General features: G+C 36.7%; 1 protein-coding gene across 1 annotated transcript in view; it reads right to left on the bottom strand.

The window, feature by feature from the left end:
• The window catches only part of LOC122743174 (cilia- and flagella-associated protein 43-like), a 123,637-nt gene that overhangs the window by 14,345 nt on the left and 85,133 nt on the right, over positions 1-24,159 (bottom strand). The window contains 10 exon segments of the mRNA XM_043987939.1: positions 3,241-3,353; positions 5,978-6,182; positions 12,432-12,520; positions 13,255-13,341; positions 14,438-14,545; positions 17,028-17,147; positions 17,905-18,030; positions 19,493-19,573; positions 19,903-19,992; positions 22,764-22,970. Of these exon segments, the coding sequence (XP_043843874.1) occupies positions 3,241-3,353; positions 5,978-6,182; positions 12,432-12,520; positions 13,255-13,341; positions 14,438-14,545; positions 17,028-17,147; positions 17,905-18,030; positions 19,493-19,573; positions 19,903-19,992; positions 22,764-22,970 (1,226 nt within the window).

Here is a 24,159-nt window from a genome sequence, read left to right as displayed (position 1 = left end):
GTCACATTCTTCCAGAGTAATGAGTTCAGTGGCAAGACAAAGTCAAGAAGACTGACAATGGCTTGGGATGAAGTGGATGATCTTGGCAACCAAGATGTCTAACCAAGCTCCAAGCGCTCCATCGCACCTGCTTCAGCTACCTTCATGACTGTTGAAACAAATTGTTCTTGTCCACCAATTCCACTGCGGGGTATACACCCCTCTGACTCACTGAAGGGTTTGAGACCCCTTGGTTTTACCATCAACCTGGGTTAGCCCATCTTCTGAAATGGTTAACTGGGGTGTGGTCACTGCACATGCTATAGTTTCTTAGAGCCACAGGTGAGAGTTGGGTGAATCAGGTGGACACTAAGGTAGAAAGCAGCCCTGAAAAGGACTTGGGGGCCCTCACACCAGAGATACTAGTCTTCACTGAACACACCCTACACTTTCAAGAGGGACAAGTGGCATTCAACCACCCTAGATTGAGCAATAATGGGTCTGTGATACCCTTAGCTATCCAGGGCTATATATGCACTACATTTACTGTCTCTGCATTGTGTCTGCCCCATGCAGGCAGGCATGGATAATGCATTGGATGCCTGTTCATGATGGGGATTGGATATTGCAATCATTCCCCATGAAATGAAGAATTCCCAGTAAGTGTGAGTCATAAGCTTCCATTGATTAAGTCCTTGTCCTTGTACACAATGCTAGTCTACCAACTTGATGATTGAGTAAGATCCTTGGATTAGTCCAGCCGGTTTGGCCTCATGTCCATGGTGGAGTGCTGTGAAGATGGCCCAACTTAACTATCTAGAAGAAGTAAAAGTTGTAACAAGGTTTCCATAGGTGGACCTGTGGAAGGATCATTTTTATTCTCTTTCTCCTACTTTGTTCCCAAATGTATTAGTTTTCTACCCCTTTTTTTGCTTTACTTAAGATAATAAAAACACTACCCTCAGCCCTCTCTTTGTCTTATTTAATTCCTTTGAAGTATTAGGACTCTGAAGGGACTTGTTTCTTTTTCCCCACTAGAATGTAAATACTTCCTCATTATACAGGTTTTTTTTCCAGTTGTTTACATCTTTCTTAGTTTAACTTGACTCCTATGTTTGAATTTCAGAGTTTCTACTCAGTTCTGCTCATTTCATCAAGAATGCTTGGAAAATATTCTGTTTGATTAATTATCCATTTTTCCCTTGAGAATTATAGAGTTTTTTCCAGGTGAGTTATTTTCAGTTATAAGCCTCTATTTTCTGCATTTTGTAATATGTATTTCAAGATCTTATCTCCTTTTTAATACTAGTTCCCAAGTCTTCTGTTATCCTAACTGGTTCTTTGCTACTTTAACTCTTTCTTTCTAGCTATTTAAAGTATTTTAAAATTTTTTAACCTGAAAACTCTGAATTTTGGCTATGATATTCCTGGTAGTTTTCATTTTCGTTTTTTTTTTTTTTTAAAGAAAGTGACCATAGATTCTTTCTACTTTCATTATGCACTCTATTACTAATATGTCTGGTCAGTTTTCATTTATTATATCTAGAAATATTGTGTCCAGTCTTTTTTTGGCCTTGATTTGTAGTTATCTGATGAGTTAGATTATGTTTTCTAGGTTAGTTCTTCTTAAGAGATAAATGCATATTTACAAAAACATCCATCTCTTTCTCCCTACCTCAGATCAAGACCTGGACTACCATTCTTCTGGTCTTTTATAATACCTTCCTAGTTAATTTTCCTGCCACAGATCTCTTCTATCTGCATCCTACATACAGTTGCCAAAGTAATATTCTTGAAGAAGTAATTCCTGTAGAATTAGGAGAAAATTGTCACAAAACCCAGATAGGAGTTGGTACCCAAGAGAAAAGGATGATCACCACTGTTAAGTGCTGCAGAGATATGAAGAGGAATGAGGACTGAAAAAAAGATCATTGGGTTAGGTAATTAAGAGGACATCAGTTACTTTGGAGAGAGCATGTTCAACTGAATGATGAAATTGGAAGTCGGATTGCAAGGGGCTTAAAGGGGTTAGCACTCTCTATGTGTCACTCCCCTGCTCAGTAAATTCCATGGGCTATTACTTCTAGCATCATGTACTGATTTCTCTTATTGGAATTAAAGCCCTTTATAACCTGGCTGCCTTTTCAGCCTTATTTTATATTGCTTCCTTCATGTACTCTGTTGTCCAGCCAAACTGGCCTTCTTGCTGTATATTACACATGACATATTTTATCTTTTGTCTCCAAGCCTTTGAACAGGCTGTCCCTAATAACTAGTATACACTCTCTCACCTTGACCTCTTAGAAATTCTAGTTTAAAGTTCAGCTCAAAACCCAACTTTCCATATAAGGCCTTTTCTGATCACACAAAATTATCATCTATTTCTTTTGTATATAACTTCTTTATGTACATCTTGTCTCTCCCAATAGAATGTAAATTCCTCACGTGCAGATACTATTTAATTTTTGTTTTTGTTTTTTTCTAACATTACCACAGTGCCAAGCATATATAATAGATTCTTATTACAGATTTTTTTTTGGTGAGGCAACTGGGGTTAAATGATTTGCCCAGGGTCATACAGCTAGTAAGTTTCAAGTATCTGAGGCCAGATTTGAAGTCAGGTCCTCTTGAATACAGGGCCAATGCTTTATCCACTGCACCACCTAACTTCCCCTTTATTACAGATTGATTGTTATTTTTATTACCTAGTGTTAAATTAGCCAAAAAATCCAGGCAGAGACATTTTATTTCCTTCTATAAAGAACAGAGGGAGCAGCAAGGTGGCACAGTAGATATAGCACTTGCCCTGAATTCAGGAGGACCTGAGTTCAAATCTGGCCTCAGACACTTGACACTTACTAGCTGTATGACCCTGAGCAAGTCACAACCCTCATTACCCCACCAAAAAAAAAAAAAAAAAGAATAGAGGTGGGCATTATGAAAACTTCCCAATCATCTCTATTTATAAAAAACAAAAACAAAAATGAAAAAACCAGCCCCAAAACCAACCAACCAACCAAAAAAACCCAGAAGAGAAACAAACGAAGAACTCTTAACCTGGCATATGTGATTTTTTTCTTTACAATAGGGTCTCAGGTTTTAGAGTTTTAAAACTTATTCCCATAATGATTTAGGATAAACCCATTGTAAGTTGGTGTCAGTCCCCTTTATATTAGAGACTTTCCCCTGGCTTAAAAACCTTGGATTAGATTTCAAATAGGCCTAAATGAATATGAATTAAGGAACAAATAGTTATATTACATGAGGATTTCCTGTAAAACTTTTTCAATGTCCATTTGGATCTTCTCATCATCTTCAGTTCTCTTCCGGAGGAAGGTCTGTATTTCCAGCATAACAAGGGCTTTTTGCTTTACCTGAACAAACCAAAGCAGAACTTCTTAGATCTGTGATGAAATAATGGGATTTCAAAGATACTCAAAGACCCACCTGGAGATTAATCTAGACTGATTGAATCAAGTGAGAGTGATTGACTGCTGATTAGCCTACTTCAAGTTAATTGGATTGTAATCATACCTGGCTATCCCTTAAGAAGGTATTGTTCTCAGAAGCTAGACTGTGAACTCAACTTGAGAACACCTTCAAAACCAATGGATTTGGATGACGCCAACCAATCAGCTTGAAGCAGTGTGTAAGGACCACCTCTGTTCCAGACCTATAAAATGCTTCCACAATCAGCTTGCTGGAGAGTTCCTGATTAAAGCAGGCTCCTGGAGGAGGACTTGAGGAAGAACCCAACCAGGCTGGAACTCTAGGCTAGATAGACCTTTTCTTAACTTTCTGAACTCCATGTTAATACCTGTATGCTTTAATAAATGTTTAATGCCCAAAGACTGGTGCTGAAGCTTCTAATTTAAGGCGATCACACAATATAGATTTTAAACATCACAGATCATAAGAAGAAAAATGAGAAAACCTACTTTGATTAGTTAAAAAAATAATTTTCACAAGAAGAATCCAATTTATCAAAGATCAGTAACTCCATAATGTCAGTGGGCAGTGTAAAGGATCTTAATCCATGACATTACAAGAAGCTTAAATTTGCTTCTTGAGAATTTCTAGCCTCCCCCCCCCCACTTCTGCCTTCTTGATCTAAGAAGTTAATTGTCCTCAGGAGGATGCTTTCCACTTATCAAATATGATCCCTGGATCTGAGCACAGTACTCCTGATGTGGTCTAGGCAGTTAGAGTAGTATTTTGATCTTCTTATTCCTGAAAATTATGCTTTTCTCAAGTTTTTTTTTGGAGGGGGGGTGCTGCTTATTATACTCATGTTTAGCTTGCTGTTCACCAAAACACATAGATCTATATTGGAAGGATTGCTGACATCTCTTCTTCCATCTGGTACCTGTGAAGCTGATTTTTTTTCCTAAATCCAAGACTTCACATTTATGCTGATTAAATTTTATTTTATTAGATTTTGCCCAGCATTCTAGACTGTCAAGATCTTTTCAGATCCTGACTTTAATATCCAGTGTGTTGGTTATCTCTCCCAGCACAGGTTTTAAGACTCAATATACAATATAATACTCTGATATTATCAACATTTATTATATTATTAGGGAGAAGAGTGTGTTTATCCTAAAAAATTCTTCTAAGCTTATTCAACTCCATATATGATTTCTAAATTTTTCAATTAATGCTTTTTGTTTTTCTATTATTCATTATATATCTACATATCTCTCTATATATCTATATCTTCTCAGCCCACCCATTGATCTCTCCCCTTATGATAAACATTAAAAAGGGAAAAAAGTATTTAAGCCCAACCAACCAACACATAAGATGTATCTGACATCTGTGGAAATTTATTGTGATTCGGGGACCCTGCCTTTGGGCTGAGATTAAAAAACCTTAGGCCCTCAGGGTTTTTTTCTGTGTAAGAGGGGCTAGGGCCCCTTCCCCTCCACTTCAGCTGCCGGGGGCCTCTGAGCTGGGCTAAGCTGAGTGGACAAAAGCCCCGAGCCATGGGTGTGGCATGGCATGGCCCCATTTGCACAGCAGAAAGGCGCACGAAAACCCTCAGGGACACTGGGGTTTGCTTTGCCCAGCCCCAGCTGCGGGCTCACAAAGCATGGGGCTTGGCCAGCCCTGGGGGTGGCCAGCCTCAAGTTTCACCTGGGAGAGAAGGTTAATAAAAAGGGGGCTGACAAGAGACAAGGAGGAATGGTACAAAGAGGTTGGAAAAAGTGAGAAAGGGGTGGTCAGCACAGAGGAGACAGAGAAAAAGCTATGCTGGGGGAATGCAGGTGTACGCCAGAGGACTAAGAGAACACAATGAGGTCTGAGAGAGAGATACACAGGGGTTCAGCACGGCAGTACAGAGAGGAAAGTTAGACAGTAAGGGTTGGTTGACAAAGTGAAAGGGGTTTGGAGTTAGAAGAAAGGAGATGAGAAGTGAAAGCGAAGCAGGGGAGCTGGAGTAAAGGAGAAAAAGAGTGAAAGTTGGAGAAAGCTGGAGCATACCCATAGGCAAAAGGCTGCAACAGCCCTTATTATATTAAAAGCAGACAGGTCAGATAATTTGCATTTCTTAACCCTTATCTCTTACATTTCTTTTTATAAATAAATTCTGCTTTGATTATTTAATTAAGAGGCTTCTTAACCCTTTTCTTATCAATTTGGGAGTGGAGCAATGTGGAGGAATTTTTAAATGACCTATACTAAGTTAATAGCAGTCAGATAGCCAGTCAGTCAAAAGTCCCCAGATTAGGCCCCCCCAGTCAGATTAGGACCCAGTAAGTCAGTAAAAATATTTTTACATTTGAATGGTGACCCAGATGGGATTTACGGCCCAATTATAATTTTTCTAAACTTATAGTTTTTCTCAAGTTATAATTTTTCATATAATTATAATTTTTCATATAAGTACAGCTACATAATTTTTCAGATTAGTTATAGTTAATAACTTTTTACACATCATATGTAATTATTCTATACCCTCTATATTTGATATTAATAGACAAAAATAAAATATTACTTTTTGTTCGCTTTCCATTTTTGTTCTTCTTAGAGTACATAAATGTGTCCAGACTAGAGGTTCTAAGCCTTCTGGCATGTTAACTGGATTATCTAGCTCTTCCATGGCATTCATTAGTTGGGCAAAGTTCTCCTTTTGAAGTTGGGCAGACCCTTGTCGTTCTCCAAAAGGGCTCGCAACCTCTGCTTGCTTTTGCTTCAGCGGCCTGGCATTATCAATATACACAAACATTTCCAAGACAAGTTAAGATCATATTATCACATGTTTAAAAGTATTAATAGTAAGTAGTACTTTTTTTTTTTTGCGGGGCAATGGGGGTCAAGTGACCTGCCCAGGGTCACATAGCTAGCAAGTGTTAAGTGTCAGAAGCAGGATCTGAACTCAGGTCCTCCTGAATCCAGGGCCAGTGCTTTATCCACTGCACCACCTAGCTGCCCCTCTAAGTAGTACTTTTAACAAGATATTTTGTGTAGTTCCTTTTTCCAGAGAACCTCAAGAATATTACCTTTCTGGGCTTAATTCTCTATAGAACAGATAGAGTCTCTAGGTCAGCAAAGCTATTGCAAAGAAGACTCCTTTGCTCCCATTGAAGCTTTCTTTGCAATAGCATAGCTGGTCCAGAGACTACTTTGACTTCTTACAAAAATAACATTTACAAATAACATTTGTAAAACACTTAGCAAGCAGTCACTTAATAAAATGCTTATGCCCCATCCTTTACCTGGATTAGTACCCAGGAATCTAGCTGCATAGTAGTTTGGAAAAAGGACCCCCTCTTTTTTGAGTACACACATCAATGTATTGATTCTTAAAATGGGGTCATAGTCAGGGAAGAATGGGAAGCCCTGCTCTGTAACAGTTCATTCTGAAAAAAAAGCTTTAGTGGAGTAGATTATACCTTACTGAGAAAACTGAGGCCAATCACCATTATTTCCTTCTTTTCCCCTTATCTGCATCCCTCACCTCCATTATCTTCTTCAATCTCTGTTGAAGAATTAATCTTTTACCTCATCAAGTATTCTGTAAGTACTCTTTTTTTTTTGGGGGGGGTGAGGCAATTGAGGTTAAGTGACTTGCCCAGGGTCACAGAGCTAGTAAGTGTCAAATATCTGAGGTCGGATTTGAACTCAGGTCTTCCTGAATCCAGGGCTGGTGCTCTATCCACTGCGCCACCTAGCTGCCCCCTCTGTATGTACTCTTGATCCCTTCTCCCAGAGAAAATTGGCAGACTGTCCTCACAGTATTCTCAATCTCCACTTCTCCCACACTTCAGGCTCTTCCTTATCTATTGGTTCCTTCTCTGTTGCCTATTAAAATGCCCAAGTCTCTCCCACTTTCAAAAAAAATCCTCACTAGAACTTAAGAGATCCCCTCAATTTATCATTCTCTCCTCCCCTTTTCAGCCAAACTTCTTGAAAAAGCTATGTATACTCAACTATGATCTCAACTTCCTCTCCTCTCTCTCATTTCTCAAGCCTTTACAATCTGCCTTCTGATCTCACTCAACTGACATTTCTTTTTCCAAAGTTGTAAATGATTATATTGTTAAACCTAATGACCTTATCCTCGTCTTTTTTGATCTCTATACAGTATATGATACTTTGGACAATCTTCCCTCCTGAATATTCTTTCTTTTATAGGGTTTTTCATGATACTTTTCTTTTTGTTCTCTCACCTGTATGACTATTCCTTCTTGATTTTCTATGCCAAGTCATCATCTCTGTTTCCTAATTTTAGATACACTCCAATGCTCTGTTACAGGTCCTTTTCTCTCACTATACTCTTATTTGGTTACCTCATATTATTATGATTATATATTATTATTATCATATACTATTATTTGGTCACTGATCCCCTGGATTTAATTATTATCTCTATGCAGAGGACACTAAGATCTATATATCCAACTCTAGTTTTACTCCTGTGCGCCAGTCCTGCCTCAAAAACTGATTATTAAACATTTTGAACTGGAACAGTCTCTAGTCATCTCGACTCACTATGTCCAAAACAGAATTTGTTTCTTCCCAAATTTACCCTTTTTCTGAACTTTCTTTTTGTTGAGGACACTCTCATTCTTCCAGTCATGCAGTTTTGCAAACTTAGGACTATCTTCTTCCCTTCACCTTCATCTCATAAAACCAATCAGATCCAAATCTTGTTTTTATCTTTATAAGAACTTTTCCATTTATCCCTTCTCTCTATTCACATAGATACCATTTCAAGGCCTTCATAGCCTCTCCCAGAGACTATAATAACCTCCAACTTGGTTTCCTCATGTCTTTTCTCTGCTTTCTAATACATCCTTTAAAATGCTGCCAGAGTGATTTTCCATGTCACTTCCCTATTAAAAGAATCTTCAGTGGCTTCCTGTTGCTCAAACAGTGGATCAAATTGAAACTCCTTTTTCAAATCAGCCCCATTTTACCTTCTCATCCTTAATACACATTAGTTAACTTTACACACTATAGTAAAGACAAACTGATTTCCTTACTGTCCTTATATGTTATGCTCCTTTTTCCATATCTCTATCTTTAAACTGACTGTCTCCCTTTCCTGCAATGCTCTCCCCTCCTCTCCTCTTCTTCCTTAGCTCATGATTCAGCTAAGAGCCATCATCTACATCAAACTTTTTACGTACCCATATTCCCTTGTATAAAATTGTATATGCTGGAGCAGCTAGGTAGCACAGTGGATAAAGCACCAGCCCTAAATTCAGGAGGACCTGAGGTCAAATGTGACCTCAGACACTTGACACTTACTAGCTATGTGACTGGGCAAGTCACTTAACCCTCATTGCCTGACCCCCCCCCCAAAAAAAATTGTATCTGCTAAGATATCTATCATTTATCATCTACCTACCTACTTCTCCATCCATCCATCTAGACATCCACATACTTAATTCCCCTAATAGAATGTGTAAAGAATTGTTATTTGAGGTTTTTATGGCACGCACTGGCCTGGGGCTCCCCAAACCATACGGTGCTCCACCACTGGTTGTGGCCGTTGCCAGGGCTCTGGCACCTCACGTCATCACCACTCGCCCACACCTACAGGGGCCTGGCAAAATTATAATGATTGGAAGCCTAGTGAGGGCAGTCATGTGACTGTCAGAACGGCCATCCCATTGGCTGGGGCTGTGTGGGGTGTTTCTAGGTTTGGGGGAGGAGAATTGGACATTCTAGGTGGCAGCTGGAAAGCGACAGGCGTTCTGCTGCTTATTTTCAGCTGATTCCTGGGCGGTGGTATTTTTTCAGGTATTATAATTTCCCTTTCCCCATTTTATTTCCTTTCCCTTGATCCTACTGATCCTGTTTGTGTTTTTTCTTTTTTAAGTTCATTCTTGTTCAAATAAATCTTGTTCTGTTTTGAGGGAGGCTGCCGGTCTCCTTCCTTGCCCCAATATTGCAGCGAGCCTCTTAGCTAGCACGCCCCAATTAAAAATTGGTCCCCACAATCCAATAGCCAAAATTTTATGCTAACCTCTCAGCACTATGGCATGTCTTTGGAGAAACATTAGCACTGAGTTTAGCCAGTAAACTAATGGTTTTATTTGCTGTTCTTATTCATTGTATTTAATTTTCTTGTCTTTATATGCTGAATTTTATTGTATCTTTGAACAGATGTTGACTTGCAGTCTTTGAAACAACTTCATACAGATTGCCAAAGGTGCTATGGCTAATTCTATTGTGGTATTAAAAATGTCTTTCGTGGGGGCAGCTAGGTGGCACAGTGGATAGAGCAAGTACAATGTTGCCTACTTTATTGGTGAGTCAACTTGGGATATTTGCACAGCGCTATGAATGGAGTAGGAGGACTGATGCTACTCATCTTCTTGGCATATCCTTGTATTTTTCCAATTCTTCCCCCACAAGGAAGAGAAAATCAACCTCATCAGTTAATTAAAGGAAAAAAAGAATCTTTTGAGATATGATTATACTAGATAATATTTAAGGTCCCTTTCAGCTGAGAATCTCATAAACCTGTGAATACTGGAAGGTCCTAGAGAATTCCTGAAAAGAATAGTATTCTCCATATGCATATGTGTGTATACATATGTATATCTATGCAGACATGTGTGCTCTGTATATATACACATATATGTATACATATATGTGTATATATTTATATATAAAACATGACATGGCTCACATGGTAAATCTATTTGTAGTACTAATAATGAATTTTAAGACCCCCTAGAACCTGTAATCATTAGATCATATTCCTTTTCATTTAAAAATAATGGTATTTGGATGAGGTAATTATAGAAATTAGTCACAGGTACATTCAATGCAACTTTCCTTGATATAAAATCACAAAATATTTTAGACTTGCTTTTATGATTATTACTTTTAACAATTTCTTCATCTGTAGGAGAATCTTATATAACTTGATTGAAAGAGGGAAAGGTTAGCATGCAGAGTCACCAAAAATAGCACCATGTACATAAAAATGAAATGAATCTGTTTTTGATGATGAAAAGAAATCATAATCTTTACTTTTACCATTAAGATTTTGATGCAACTTCAAAATGCATGATAGATTATTATATTTTATCTGAATGTAATAGTAATAATAATGATAGCTAACATTTATATAGTGCTTACTGTGTGCCAGGCACAGTGCTAAGAGTTTTACAATTATTATCTCATTGAATCCTCACAACAAGGCTGGAATGTAGGTGCTATTATTATCCCTATCTTGCAGATAAGGAAACAGAGACAAACAGAAATTAAGTGACTTGCCTAATGTCACAGAGCTAGTAAGTATGTGAGGCTGGATTTGAATTCAGGTCTTCTTGGCTACAGGCCTAGCACTCCATCCACTGTGCCACCTCTCTGCCCTAATCTTAAATTGCTATGTGTAATGCTATCAAGTTCCCTTATATGCTTAGTCTATTGACCAAAATGGTATTTGTATTAGTATTTTGGCTACAGGATGTTGCACTAATGTTTTTTTTAATATTGGTAAAAGAAATCCTGAAATTTCCTTTTTTAGAAATAAAAAGTAATTAAGAAACATTATCTTTCCTTGATCTTGCCATCACCTGCAGATCTACCACTCCATGTTCAGGAATCATGAAATCCCTTTATCTTATCATAATCTAATGACTTTCCACCTCTCCTTTCCCTTACCATACCTACTTTTCATCCATACCATCACCAGCAATTCCTTGACCCTTCATTTTTCTTCCAGGGTATCACCTATACAAAAGCCACTCTCTCATCTTTTCCCTATCTTAACCTCTTCATGAACCAGTTCAACTCCACATTGTTCTCTTTTCTTGAATCCCTGGCTCTTTTATCATATTGTTCATTGCACCCTGCTAAGCTTCATTCAGCTTTGGGTCACTTCCACACTCTGCTGCCTTTGTTTTTACACATGGACTGCTGAACTGCTGAACAAAGATGGAGAAAGTTATGCAACCATTCTGACTGGGTCCATTACAAATTTGTGTTACACAACTTTAATTGGACCCTCAAGTGTTGCTAGACATTCCTTCTGTACCTCCCTTATCCACTGACTATTCCACACCACATAGCAACTCTTCCAAACCTTTTTATTGCTTCTCAAACCTCCCATGCTCCCCCAAACCCCTCTTAGCTAAAAACCTTGTTTCAATTCCCTAGACTTAAAATATAGGTATCATCCTTGACTCCTCACTATTTTTCATCGTCCATATCTAATCTGTTGCTAAGGCCTGTTGATTTGACCTTCGCAATATCTCTTGAACATGCTCTGTTCTCTCTTCCGACACTGCCACCCCCTTCCTGGTGTGGGCTCTCATAACTTTACTTTTGTACTACTACATTAGGCTGCTGGTGGGTCTGCCTGCTACAAGTCTCTCATCACTCCAGTCCATCTTCTATTCAGCTATCAAAGTGATTTTCCTAAAGTGCAGGCTTGACCATGTCACCTCCTCCTGGAGCCAACTCTAGTGACTCCCTATTACATTTATGATCAAATACAAAACCTTCTATTGGCATTCCAGGTTCTTTATAATATTACTACCCTCCTCCCACCTTTCCAATTTTCTTACACTTTACTCCCCTCTGTACTTTTTGATCCAATGATATTGGCCTCCTTGCTGTTCCATGAACAAGACACTTCATTGCTTGCTCTGGGCATTTTCTCTGATTTGTCGCCCACACTTCCTCACCTCTGCCTAGAGCTTTCTCTGGCTTCCCTCAAGTGGAAGCCTTTCCCAATCCCTCTTAATTCTAGTGACTTATTTTAATTATTTACTGTTTATCCTGTATGTAGCTTGAATATGCCTGTTATATATTTGTTTTTGTTGTCCTTGTCTTCCCCTCCTTGAGGTCAAGGACTGTCTTTTGTTTCTTTTTGTATTTCCAGTGCTTAGCACAGTGCTTGGTACATAGTAGGTGTTTAACAAATGCTTATTGACTGACTGATATTAACAAAAAGATATTGTCCAAATAAAAGTGAAATCAACCTTGGTCGGCGTTTGTATATTTTGTAGAGTGTGTCAGTCAGATGACTATGAAGCTCAGCAAATTCTTTTTTAAATCCCCGTTCCAGAATCTGTAAGAAAAATATTGCCATCATTAGGACTATAAACTTGATTTTGAAACCTTTTGTTTGCTGACATCTCTGCTTCAAAATTCTATTGGGTCCCATTCTGAGAAAAAACAATATAAGAAATATATTAGAGGCTAAATGTGTGGGAGTTTTAATTCATATTGCAAAAGAACTCACTAAAGTTTCTGTTAATTGATGAACTTCCCAGTGCATTAAAATGTTGCTTGATAGAATTATAAAACTCTAGACCTTAAAGGACTTTTTGTGATCACCTAATGTAGTGGTTTACAGGTGGTTTGTGATAATGGTCCATGGGATTTGCACTCAAAATACTTTAACGGATCCTTAAGTAGTAAATAATTGCAGAATATAATGGGTAGTGTACTAAATTACTCCTTGGGTTCACAACACATTTTTGTTTAAAAGGGTTTGTAGAACAAAAAAGTTGGGAACCACCGATCTGGTCTAACACCTTTATTTTAAAGAGGAGGGACCTGAGGCCAATACAAGGGCAGCAATTTCCCAAAATTCCATTCACGATATATTTTTTTTCCACATGGTGGCATAAAGATGTATCTATACTTAAGAATCAATGTAAAACTTGCCAAAAAAGAAAAACTGTGAGGAATTTCTACTCCTTTCAGTCCTTCCCAACTTTAGACGTTCAGAGATAATTGGTTTTATACACTATACTACACGCACACACACACAAATAGTCAGGAATAGATGACTCTTACTTTGTCATCTACAAGGAAGCCATCATAATAGTCTCTGTATGTATCAAGTTCTTCACGAGCCTTGTAGATTTCATCTGTAGCGAATTTCTATAATAAAATCAGGATTAGTAGAACAGAAAAAGAGATACTTTGAAGACAAATATTTGGGAACAGTAAAAACAACAAGAAGTTTTCTAAATGTGTTAATAGAGCATATACTTTTCACTTTTGGATACTGATGAGGTAGAATAAACCAAAAATAATTTTCTGAAATAAATATTCTAATAGTTGTCTAAATAGTTCAATGAAACCAGAAATCTAGAGTCCCAAATGCATCACATATAAGTTCATTTTCAAACCTAATGTTAATTCAGAGAAACTGCAAAAGCTTTCCTATTCCAATGAGTAAGACAGTCTACCTAAATTCCTGCCCTTATTTACATGTTTAGGAAAACCTGAGGGTGCTAGTGCTATGAATAGACAAAATGTCTCGTCTGCTGGTGAAGAACTGCTCTATTAGAACAAGGGCCATGTAGCACCATGGACAGGACTAGCTCAGTGTCTCCGTATTATTTAAGGAGGGCCAAAATTCTGGAAAATTATTATTTTGCCTGAAGGCATTGTGTTTGAAAAGGCCCTTGTTTAGGCCTGGATCTTAGAATTTACACTTGTCAGGGGCATTAAGAAATCTGTGGTAAATAGAAAGAACAATACCTTAGGTCATTATCAGTTATTAACACAATCATGCTTATAGTACACATAGCTTTCAGATGTAAACTGTTTACAAGACTTTTCATTTCTGCGTTAGATCACATTATGTATCATGCCATATTATATCAGACTACTGGGCATAAAGTCATTTTGTGGCTCATTTGGTTAATAGTGATTGCAAACATGGTGATTGCAAACAGAACTGTGGAGAACACTATATTAGTACACAGATGGATGTTGTCATATAGTACAGAGCAAAGTCTAAAGGTTCTGGATTATAGGTTCATAGAACTTAGAGCTTGAAGATACTATTATAGACCCAATCCCTTTATTTTATAGATGAGAAACATGAGGCCCAGAGATGTTAACTGATTTGAGATGAGATACTGGACTCTGGCATATGGGGAAAGAGGCATTGAATAAAAGATTTGGAACATTTAAGTGATTATGGATCATGGTGGCATTTCAGTAAGAAAAAGACTATTATGATTACTTTTTCTTTTTGTTTTCTTTCAAGGAAGCCATTCAGTTCTAATTCTCTTGTTCGTAGTTCTTCATCTAGCAGTAAAGAGTAAGTAAGGTTGGCTATTTTTAATTCCTCCTGTGGAAACATCAACAATGGAAAACAGATTAATACTGCTACTTGAGGAAACCATTTAACCCTCAGATAAAATAAACCAAGGACCACATAATATTAAAATGCTATTTATTGTTAATGGATACTACTGGGTACAAAGACGTTGTAGTAGTTTTAAAAAGGGAACTGAACAATAAAACTATGTTCAGTATAATATATAGAATTTATTACTATATTAAGAGTAGTTGCAGGGTGGATGTGAGGAAGGAGAAACAGAGGGAAAGATCATGAAAAGAAGAGGAAAGAAGTGCTTGGAAAATACTTTCCTGCTCTCATTTTCAAGCATCTAAATCCTATCCAGTTTTCAAGTCCTAGTTCAAGGTTATTATACTCCTTGGAGCCTATACTCCTCCAGACCTTATTATCCATTCAAAGCTTCTACATCATGCCACTTTAGATGTATTCACGGGGTGGAAACATACTTTAAATTTCATCATCATCCATAACTGTGCCTCCTCTAGGATCCTGACTTCTGATATTCCTTTCTTTAGTTAAAATCTGTCCTCCTATCTCTCCTACTTCCTCCTAAGAGACCCTTTATCCTCCCTGTGACTAGCAGTCTCTTCATCCCTTTCTGCTCAATCCATCTCACTTTCCTTACTTCCCCATTTTGACCATATAGATGATTAGTTGAACCATAATAGTACTCCTCACCCTCAAATCCTTTACTTCTTTGTCCTAATATTGTACATGTCTTGCCAATTTTTAACCCTGGTTTACCTCCATCAGTTGCTGTGCTGTGGAATACTGTTGGAGAAGGTCAAAAAACTGTGTCAACTCAATTCACCACAAATTTATGTTAACTAATCTCAACTGGGCTTTCCTTGCTCCAAAGCCATCCCTTTTTTTCTCTTCTTCTTTTTCTTAACAGAATATATCATGCATGCTACTTTACATGTTTCGAACTTCTTATCTCTTCTCAGCAGCCTCTGCCACCCTAATCCCATTTCTCAATGGAGGACTTTGTTTCCCACTTTACAGAGAATATTAGGATCATCTGCCTTGACATTTTATTTTATACCCTATTCATACTTAATCTCCTTTGCATCATTCTCCACGAGTTCCCCTTTTATTCCAGTCACTGAGTGGAGGTTGTCTTTCTCTTTGTCAAGGCTAATTTTTCTATTGATAGTAGCTACAAATAAAAACTAGCAAGTATGTAATAGCTCATTTAATCCTCACAACAGCCCTACAGACAGAAAAATGGGTAACAAAAGAGGATAAGTGACTTGCCCTTGGTCAAAGTGTCAGAGGCTGGAATTGAACTCAGGTCAGTGCTCTATATACTCTGCCGCCTTTTCCCTTGATATCGTTTGCTGCCTAAAAAATGCTAGTTCATTTCAGTCTTTCACTTTTCCCTGTCATTCCCTCAAACTATATTTCTTTTCATAGACAGACTCCTAAAACGTTGTCTGTTCTCATTTCCTCCACTCTATCACTTCTCAAACTATTAAAAATCTGTCTTCTTTACCTTACCACTTGACTGAAACTGTTCTTTCTAATGTTACCAGTGATTGTTAAACTGCTAAATCCTATGGCATTAATTCAAGTTCCCATCATATTTGACTTCTCTTCAGCTTCTGATATTGTTATAAGACTAGGTCTGGTGGTTTTGAGATCCCCATCATAGTTTCACTTTAAAAGGAGACTGTAAGCTTATAGAACATACTCTTGAAAAAATGCTGACAATAACATTTTTGAAGGTTGGTACAGCTGTGTTACCCAAATAATATTTTGTCTACCACCAGCTTGCTTTTCTACCTGCTAACAAAACCCCACAAATAATATTTTGCCCTGACCCAATATGCAATTTGGCCAGCTCCAGGGAGGCCATGAAAAATCATAGTATAAAAACTTCACTCTCAGGAATCCATCGTCTAAAGAAGCTATAGATGGAATCACCCCTATAACTGAGGCTCTGAAAAGCCAGGATATTATTCTTCCATGCCATCATTCTCCATGTAATACTCCCATTTTGCAAGTTAAAAAACCCAAGCCTGGGCCAGATGGTAAACCTGTTTATTGTTTTGTACAGGATCTTAGAGCGATTAATAATTATGTTATGCCAATACATGCGATAGCTCCTAACCCTGCCACCATAGTTTCTTCAATCCTATGTGATGCTACATGCTTCACAGTGGTAAACCCCTGCTCTGTCTTTTTCTCAGATTTCTTAGTATTTACTTATTCATGTACATATTGAATTATGCCAGTATAAGTTCTTTAAGAGCAAAGACAGTTTTATTCATGCCTTTATCTCTTTAGCATCTAGCACAGTGTTATGTAGATAGTAGGCACTTAGATTTTAAAAAAAATTAAATTATTGCTCATTTCTCTAGCTTAGAAATCTGGGTGAAAGGAATTGTCATTGCACCCTAACTATATGCATAAGGTCAAGGTTCCCTATCCTTGGCTTGAGGCTTACAATCACAAGCTTTTATTTTACCTGATTGATAACCATCTCACATTTCACTTTACTTTTAAAGAGTCTTCTTAAATGATCATCAAAAGTTTGTGTTGTTTCTTGAATAGAGTTTTGAAGCTTCCTTAATTCAGCATCCAGTGACTAAAATAAAGATATTAGTAAAGTTAACTTTTATGGATTTACTTGTCACAAGATAATAATAAGAGCCTGTCATAGTCAATTTCAGCTCAGTCTTTCAAATGGACAATGTTGACTGAACTGCCATAGGGATTCATTACAAGTGAGCGTCACTAAGGATAGCCTTTGGCCCTGGAGTGTCTGATATTTTTTCTCAGAGAAATAATATAGCAAGTTTTATAGCTTTATAGTTTGCAAAGTGCTCGCATCCATTATTATATTTTAAGGTTATCAACAAGTGTTTATTAGGTGTCTATTATATGCTAAGTGCAGGGGAAACAAAGGCCAAAAAGTCATTTGATCTTATTTAATGAGCTAGTTTTTATAAATTTTTGGATTTTATGAAAAAGTTATACATGAATATACATATATATCCTACATTGATTCATAAGATACTTTGTAATGATTCTCTAGTTGTTTCATATTTAAATGTTTTGTCATTCTCTCTAGCTCATACGTTCTGACAAAGTAGTAGATACAATGAAATAAGCATTATTTGATTTTCTAGTTTTTGCTATAAAGTTTGGGTTAATTTGTTGTGAATAATCTAAGTTGCTAAGTTTAATAATTTTTCTAATAGAAGATATTTTGTTTTTCCCTTTGAAAATGGAAAGTTACTTAATTATTTCTAGAAGTAACACCAAAGTAAAAAGAATTTGCAATTTGCAAAGCTGTTAAAAAAAGAAAAATTAATTTTTAATTTATTCTTCTTCCTCCTGACCTTTTTATACTTCTCTCTTTCCTCATTTAAATCTTTGACTTTTTTCTCATACTCTTTGATTATTTTCTTTTCTTCTTCAGTCCATAAAGCATCAGGTTTAGCCATACAGGCAGGCTGTGGAATTACCTGAAGACAGAGAGGTGAAGCACATAATCCACTAAACATGGTACAGTGATAATATCAGTAAAGCAGTAAGAAAAAATTGGTGACAACAATCTCTAACTATTGCTGGGGGAGGCAGTCAAAATGGCCCAGAACTTAGTCAAGTTTCAAAGGGAATTTTCAGGAGCACCACTGGAAAATTAGTAGTACAACTTCCCTCAATGCTGCTAAAACACATACACCTCTTTTTGTTAAAACATTTTTTCTATTAGTTTGAAAATCAGTGCTGAAGTTTTATATTCCTTTGTGTTTAGTGAACATGGTTGAAGTTGCTAAGTTTGTTTTCTTTTTTTAAGTAATTTATTCTTTCCCCCCAATTTATTTATTTTTACATTAATTTTTTAAAAATTTTGAGTTCCAAATTCTCTCCCTTCCTTCAGCCCCTCTCCCACCCATTGAGAACACAAGCAATATGCTATTAATTATATATGTGAAATCATGCAAAACATATTTCCATATAGCCATATTACAAAAAAGGCAAGGAAAATGAAGTTTAAAAATTATACTTCAATTTGCACTCAGAGTTCATTAGTTCCCTTTCTGGAGATGGTTAGCATTTTTTATCATGAGTCCTTTAAAATTGTCTTGGATCATTGTATCGATTGGAGTAGCTAAGTCTTTCACAGTTGGTCTTCATTACAAGATTGCTTTTATTGTGTACAATGATCTCCTGCTTCTGCTCACTTCACTTTACATCAATTCATATAGGTATTCCCAAGTTTTTCTGAAACCATCTCTTCATTATTTCTTACAATACAATAGTATTCCATCACAATCATATACCACAACTTGTTCAGCCATTTCCCAGTTAATGGGCATCCCTTCAGTTTCCAGTTCTTTGCCACCCAAAAAGATATTCTATAAATATTTTTGTACATATATATCCTTTCCTCCTTTCTTTGATCTCCTTGAGATACTGACCTGATGATACTGATATTTCTGGATCAAATGGTATGCACAGTTTAATAGCCCTTTGGGCATAGTTTCAAATTGTTCTCTAGAATGGTTGGATCAGTTCACAAGTCCATCAACAGTAAACATGTCCCTATTTTTCCATATACCCTCTAACATTTGTCATTTTCCTTTTCTGCCATGTTAGCCAATCTGATAGGTATGAGTGTTTTAACTTGTACATTTCTCTAACCAATAGTGATTTAGATATTTTTTTCACATGACTATTGATAATTTTGATGTATTCTTCTGAAAACTTATGTTTATATTCTTTGACTATCAATTGGGAATGACTCATATTCTTATAAATTTGGCTCACTTCCCTATATATTTGAGAAATGAAGTCTCTACCAAGGAATGTTTGCTTTTGAAGAATTTCCTAAAACTCAGGCTTATTTAGGAAAATGGTAAATTTCATATTTTTCTCTCTTTCATCCTTCCTATTCCACTTTCCAGTGTTAGACAAAACCATTACCATCCTCAAAATATCTTCTTTCTTGACTTCTAGAACTCCACCCATCATGTCCATCAAAGCTCGACGTCTTGCATCATCTCGCTGGAAAAAGAACCCAAAATTAGAGGAAATGGTGGCTAGAATATAAATTGTTCAGGCTCTATCAGCATCACCCAAGACCATAGATCCAAAAGGTTGTCAGAAAGAAACCAGGTCAGGAAAATGTACCTATAATGATAATGATGGTGATGGCAAAGGATGTGTGTGTGTGTGTGTTGGGGAGGGGGTGTAATTAGACACTTTCCTAAATATTTCTCATGGATTGCAAAGGAACCATGTTTCTATAATATAATATAAAAATACAATGAATAAGTGTAAGAACAAATATATTTATGTAAATATATATCTAGATCTGGTTTTTAACATAATACCTGACTTAAAAGACGTCTTTCCCGTTCAAGGGCTTCAGCTAATGCTGCTTGTTCTTTTTCCCATGGGGTAAGGATTCTTTCAACTTTAATCTGAAAGGCAAAAGCTTCAATTTCATTTTTGTCTGTAGTTCTCAAAAAATTCAAACAAAATTGGTTTAATTTGTGGGACGGATAAAGATCCATCAGAATGTCAAAGGGTTATCTGAATAGTAACCCCTAGTTCGGATACCTTCTAAGGGGAGCTAATTAGTAATGTGAGTGCTTTATATGTTTCTGTATCTGTTTATGGGATTCTGTAAGTCCTTTGCTTCTTTCCTATTTTCTTTGGGGTCGAAATAAAGGCTGTAACATACCTAATTTGCATTTGCTACCTTGAGTTCTTGTATAGAAGCTACAGACCCTGATTTACACATTTGCAGAAACTTACACATGACTATATTTAGGGATTTTCCTGGAATAACTACAGGTAGAAGAAACAAGTAAAAGGAGGATAATTCTTGATTCAATGCTATATCTACATATCTATCTATGTACCTATCTATGATACAAGGTAGCATCACTCCAGCTCATATATATCTTAACAACCTGTCATGAAAGCATGGCCTAATGTGAAATCAGTCTTTTTAGACAGGTCACAGACCAGTTAGTGGTATTGATGGGTGAAAAGCTATGCACCATTTTATAGCCCTTTGGGGATGGTTCCAAATTTCTCTCCAGAATGGTTGGATCAGTTCCCAACTACACCAGCAGTTCATTAGTATCCTAATTTTCCCACATTCCCTCTAACATTTGTAATTTTCCTTTTCTGTAATATTAGCTTATTGGATAAGTGTGAGGTGGTACTTCAGAGTTTTAAAATCTGCATTTCTCTAATCTATAGTGATTTAGAGCACTTTTTCATATGACTATTGATAGCTTTTATTCCTTCATCTGAAAATTTCCTTTGACCATTTATTAACTGGGAAATTATTTGTATTCTTATAAATTTAATTTGTTTCTCTAAGTAGTTGAGAAATGAGGCCTTTATCAGAGAAACTTGCTATAAATCCCCCTCCCCCCAGTTTTCTGCTTTCTTTGGCTGCATTGGTTTTGTTGTACAACCCCTTTTTAATTTAATGTAATAAAAATGATCTATCTCTTATTTGGTCATAAATTCTTTCCTTATCCATAGATATGACAAATAAACTATTCCATGATCACCTAATCTTCTTTTGGTATCACTCTTTCTGTCTAAAGTTGGATGAATTTCCCAATAGTGTAACAGAGTCAGGATTAGAACTGAGGTCTTCTGAGTCCAAATAAGTGTTCCTTTGGTTATTTCATGTCTTTGTGGCCAACTACAAAGGTGAATAAATGGAAGTGAGACTGTAAAAGAACTTTTCTCCTCTTTACCCTTCAGAAGGTATGTTTTAGGTATCCTTCTGAACTTATAGGGAAGAGTTAAGCTCAGAAATGAATTCACTTACAAAACATATGTTTTGGTGCTAGAATTGAATTAATTTAATTTAATAGCAGCAAGTATGAGACAGCATGGTATAAAGTGGGTAGAGCCAATCTTGCAGCCTGGAAAAATTCCTGCCACTGACAAATATTGTCCTTGTACCCAGATGAGCCTCAGTTTACTGGGAGGCAGTTCTCAAGACTCTAAGTGTCATAGAAGATGCTACACATGCATTAGTAAAGGAAGTTTCCTTATATGGGAAATTCCCAAATAGAATGGAAACCCAGAGTGATACAGGAGTTCCCTATACCAATGAAATCACAGGTCTAGTCCCCATTCCTATGAAAAAGTAGATTTTTCTGAGCATGATATAATACTTTGCATTTTCTAAAGAAATATGGTCATAGTATTTTAATTTCAGTTAATGAGAACCAGCATGGCACAACGAAATGAACACAACCCAATCAGAAGATAGGTTCAAGACCCAACTCTGCTACTGAAGTAGCCTTCAATTATCTGGTGACAGAATGTCACAAGGAATCCTCTTACTCATTTCATTCATCTTAGTGCTTTTATGTAATCTTGAATTAAGGCAATTCTAAATCATCTGGTGACAGAAAGTGTAAGGCTGTAAACCCTCCACCCATTTCCTATAAACCTATATAAATAACCTGTAGGGCACATTCTCATTTAACTGATCCTGCCACCTATTTGTTTCTGTGATGCACAAATTTAGAGAATCTTTCCCAAATGTTCACATGGACTATTTATGCCCAACCTGCAGTAGACTATTGCAAGCTCATATTAGTCTGATCAGCCAGTTGGACACACTGCAACTTGACTCTAACATACTGATGTCATTTTAATCCTTTTCGGGAATGAAGGACAACAACCATTAGTTCCTAAGCCCCTGGATAACTGAAATAAATGGTTGAGGGCAAGACACTTACCTTCTCTGAGTTTCATTTCCTATTTAAAATGAATAGAGTACTTGAAATTGCTACATAAAATTATTGTGAGGAAAATGCTTTGTAAATTGTAAGACATTATCTAAAATTATCTAAAGGTAAATCTCTCTCTCTCTCTCTCTCTCTCTCTCTCTCTCTCTCTCTCTCTCTCTCTTTCTCTCTCTCTCTCTCTCCCCTCTGTCAGCAATCAATCCAAGGAAATAAGTACAAGTACAAAAAGCAAGTAGGAAAGCATTCTTAGAAAGTAAGGCAAGGGGGCAGCTAGGTGGCACAGTGCATAAAGCAACAGTCCTGCATTCAGGAGGACCTGAGTTCAAATCCAGCCTCAGACACTTGACATGTACTAGCTATGTGACCTTGGGCAAGTCACTTAACCACTTAACCCTCACTGGCCCACAAGAAAGAAAGGAAGGAAGGAAGGAAGAAAGAAAGGAGGAAAGGCAAGGCTGTACCTCATGGTCTTCTACAACTAGAATCCTGTCTGGTTTCTCACAGTCTTCAAATACTGGTTGCCATATCTGTTCCCCAAGATCGAGTTCTGTAATAATTCCTTGAATATTTGTATTTCTTTCATTTATACGTGTTATTTCCAACTCTTTTTGTCGATACACAATGTCAAAGTCTTTATTAAATTCAGTTTTGATGTTGTAAATAATGTCCTGAAATATCATATTTGTTCTAGGTTACTTCTTTAATGGCAGTATCATCTCATAGTCTTAACAATTCTTCCCTCTATCCCTATTCTAAATCCATCCTGCAAATCACAAATTTAGTCTTCCTAAAATAATGCTTTAAGTATAATATTATAGAAAAGGCACTCTCCAAGAGTTAGAAGATTTCTGTTCTATTATTAGCCATGACCTTGAACAAGTCACTTCATTCTCTGGACTTCAGTTTCCTCATCTATAAAATTAGAAATTTGGACTGGATGATCTACAGGGTAATTTCCAGCTTTGGAATCCAAAGATTCAAATATATTCTCCTGCTCAAGTTCCTTCTGTGATTCCTCAGATTGATAACTGTAATACTAAACTTTTCTCTTTAGGATTGGCTTTTAATTGAAAGTTTCCTTCAACCAAAAATCAGTAAGTTGAATCTGAATTAGATACAGTATTTTTGTTATATTATATTTTGTGATTTGGGGGAAAATGACAAAAACACTTTATATTGGTATGGAAAAAGATTTTTTTCTTTTACCATTAGAGTCCTGTTTGTCTTTCTGTCTAATATTAAAATTGAAATAGTCCTTTGGGGAAAAGGAATTTAGGTCAAAGATGTAATGATGTCATCTCAGGACTTTTAAACATTATTTATGATACTATTAAGAGGGAGCTAGGTGGTACAGTGGATATAGCCCTGAGCCTGGAGTCAGGAAGACCAGAGTACAAATCTGGCCTTAAGACACTAATGAGCTGTATGACCCTGGTCAATTCACTTAATTTTTGTTTCCCTCAGTTTCCTCAACTGTAACAATGGGGATAATAGTAGTATTGCCTCACAGGGTTCTTATGAAGATCAAATGAGAATATTTGTAAAGTGCCTATTTGTAAAATATATTTTTAAAAATATATTTGTAAAATATTTGTATAGTGCCTAGCACTATACAAATACTAATTCCTTTCTTCCCTAATATAATATGTTCTTATGCATCTCAGTAGAGTACCATAGAGGAGGGAGGTACCCTCAATAGAGGGAAAGATGGTTGGGGAGGGGGAAGGAAGCTAAAAGTTGTGTCAACATTTATGAACACATAAAAGGATGTAATTTGATTTGTATCATAATCTAGTCTGTGTCTTAAGAAAGCACTTTACAAGAGAGCTTTACTTATCTGAAAGATAAAAATAGTTC

The sequence above is a fragment of the Dromiciops gliroides genome, chromosome 2 (genome assembly GCF_019393635.1).
Source record: "Dromiciops gliroides isolate mDroGli1 chromosome 2, mDroGli1.pri, whole genome shotgun sequence".
Taxonomy (NCBI): Eukaryota; Metazoa; Chordata; class Mammalia; order Microbiotheria; family Microbiotheriidae; genus Dromiciops; species Dromiciops gliroides.
Note: the sequence above shows the minus strand (reverse complement) of the source record. Positions and strands in the feature narration are given on the sequence as shown.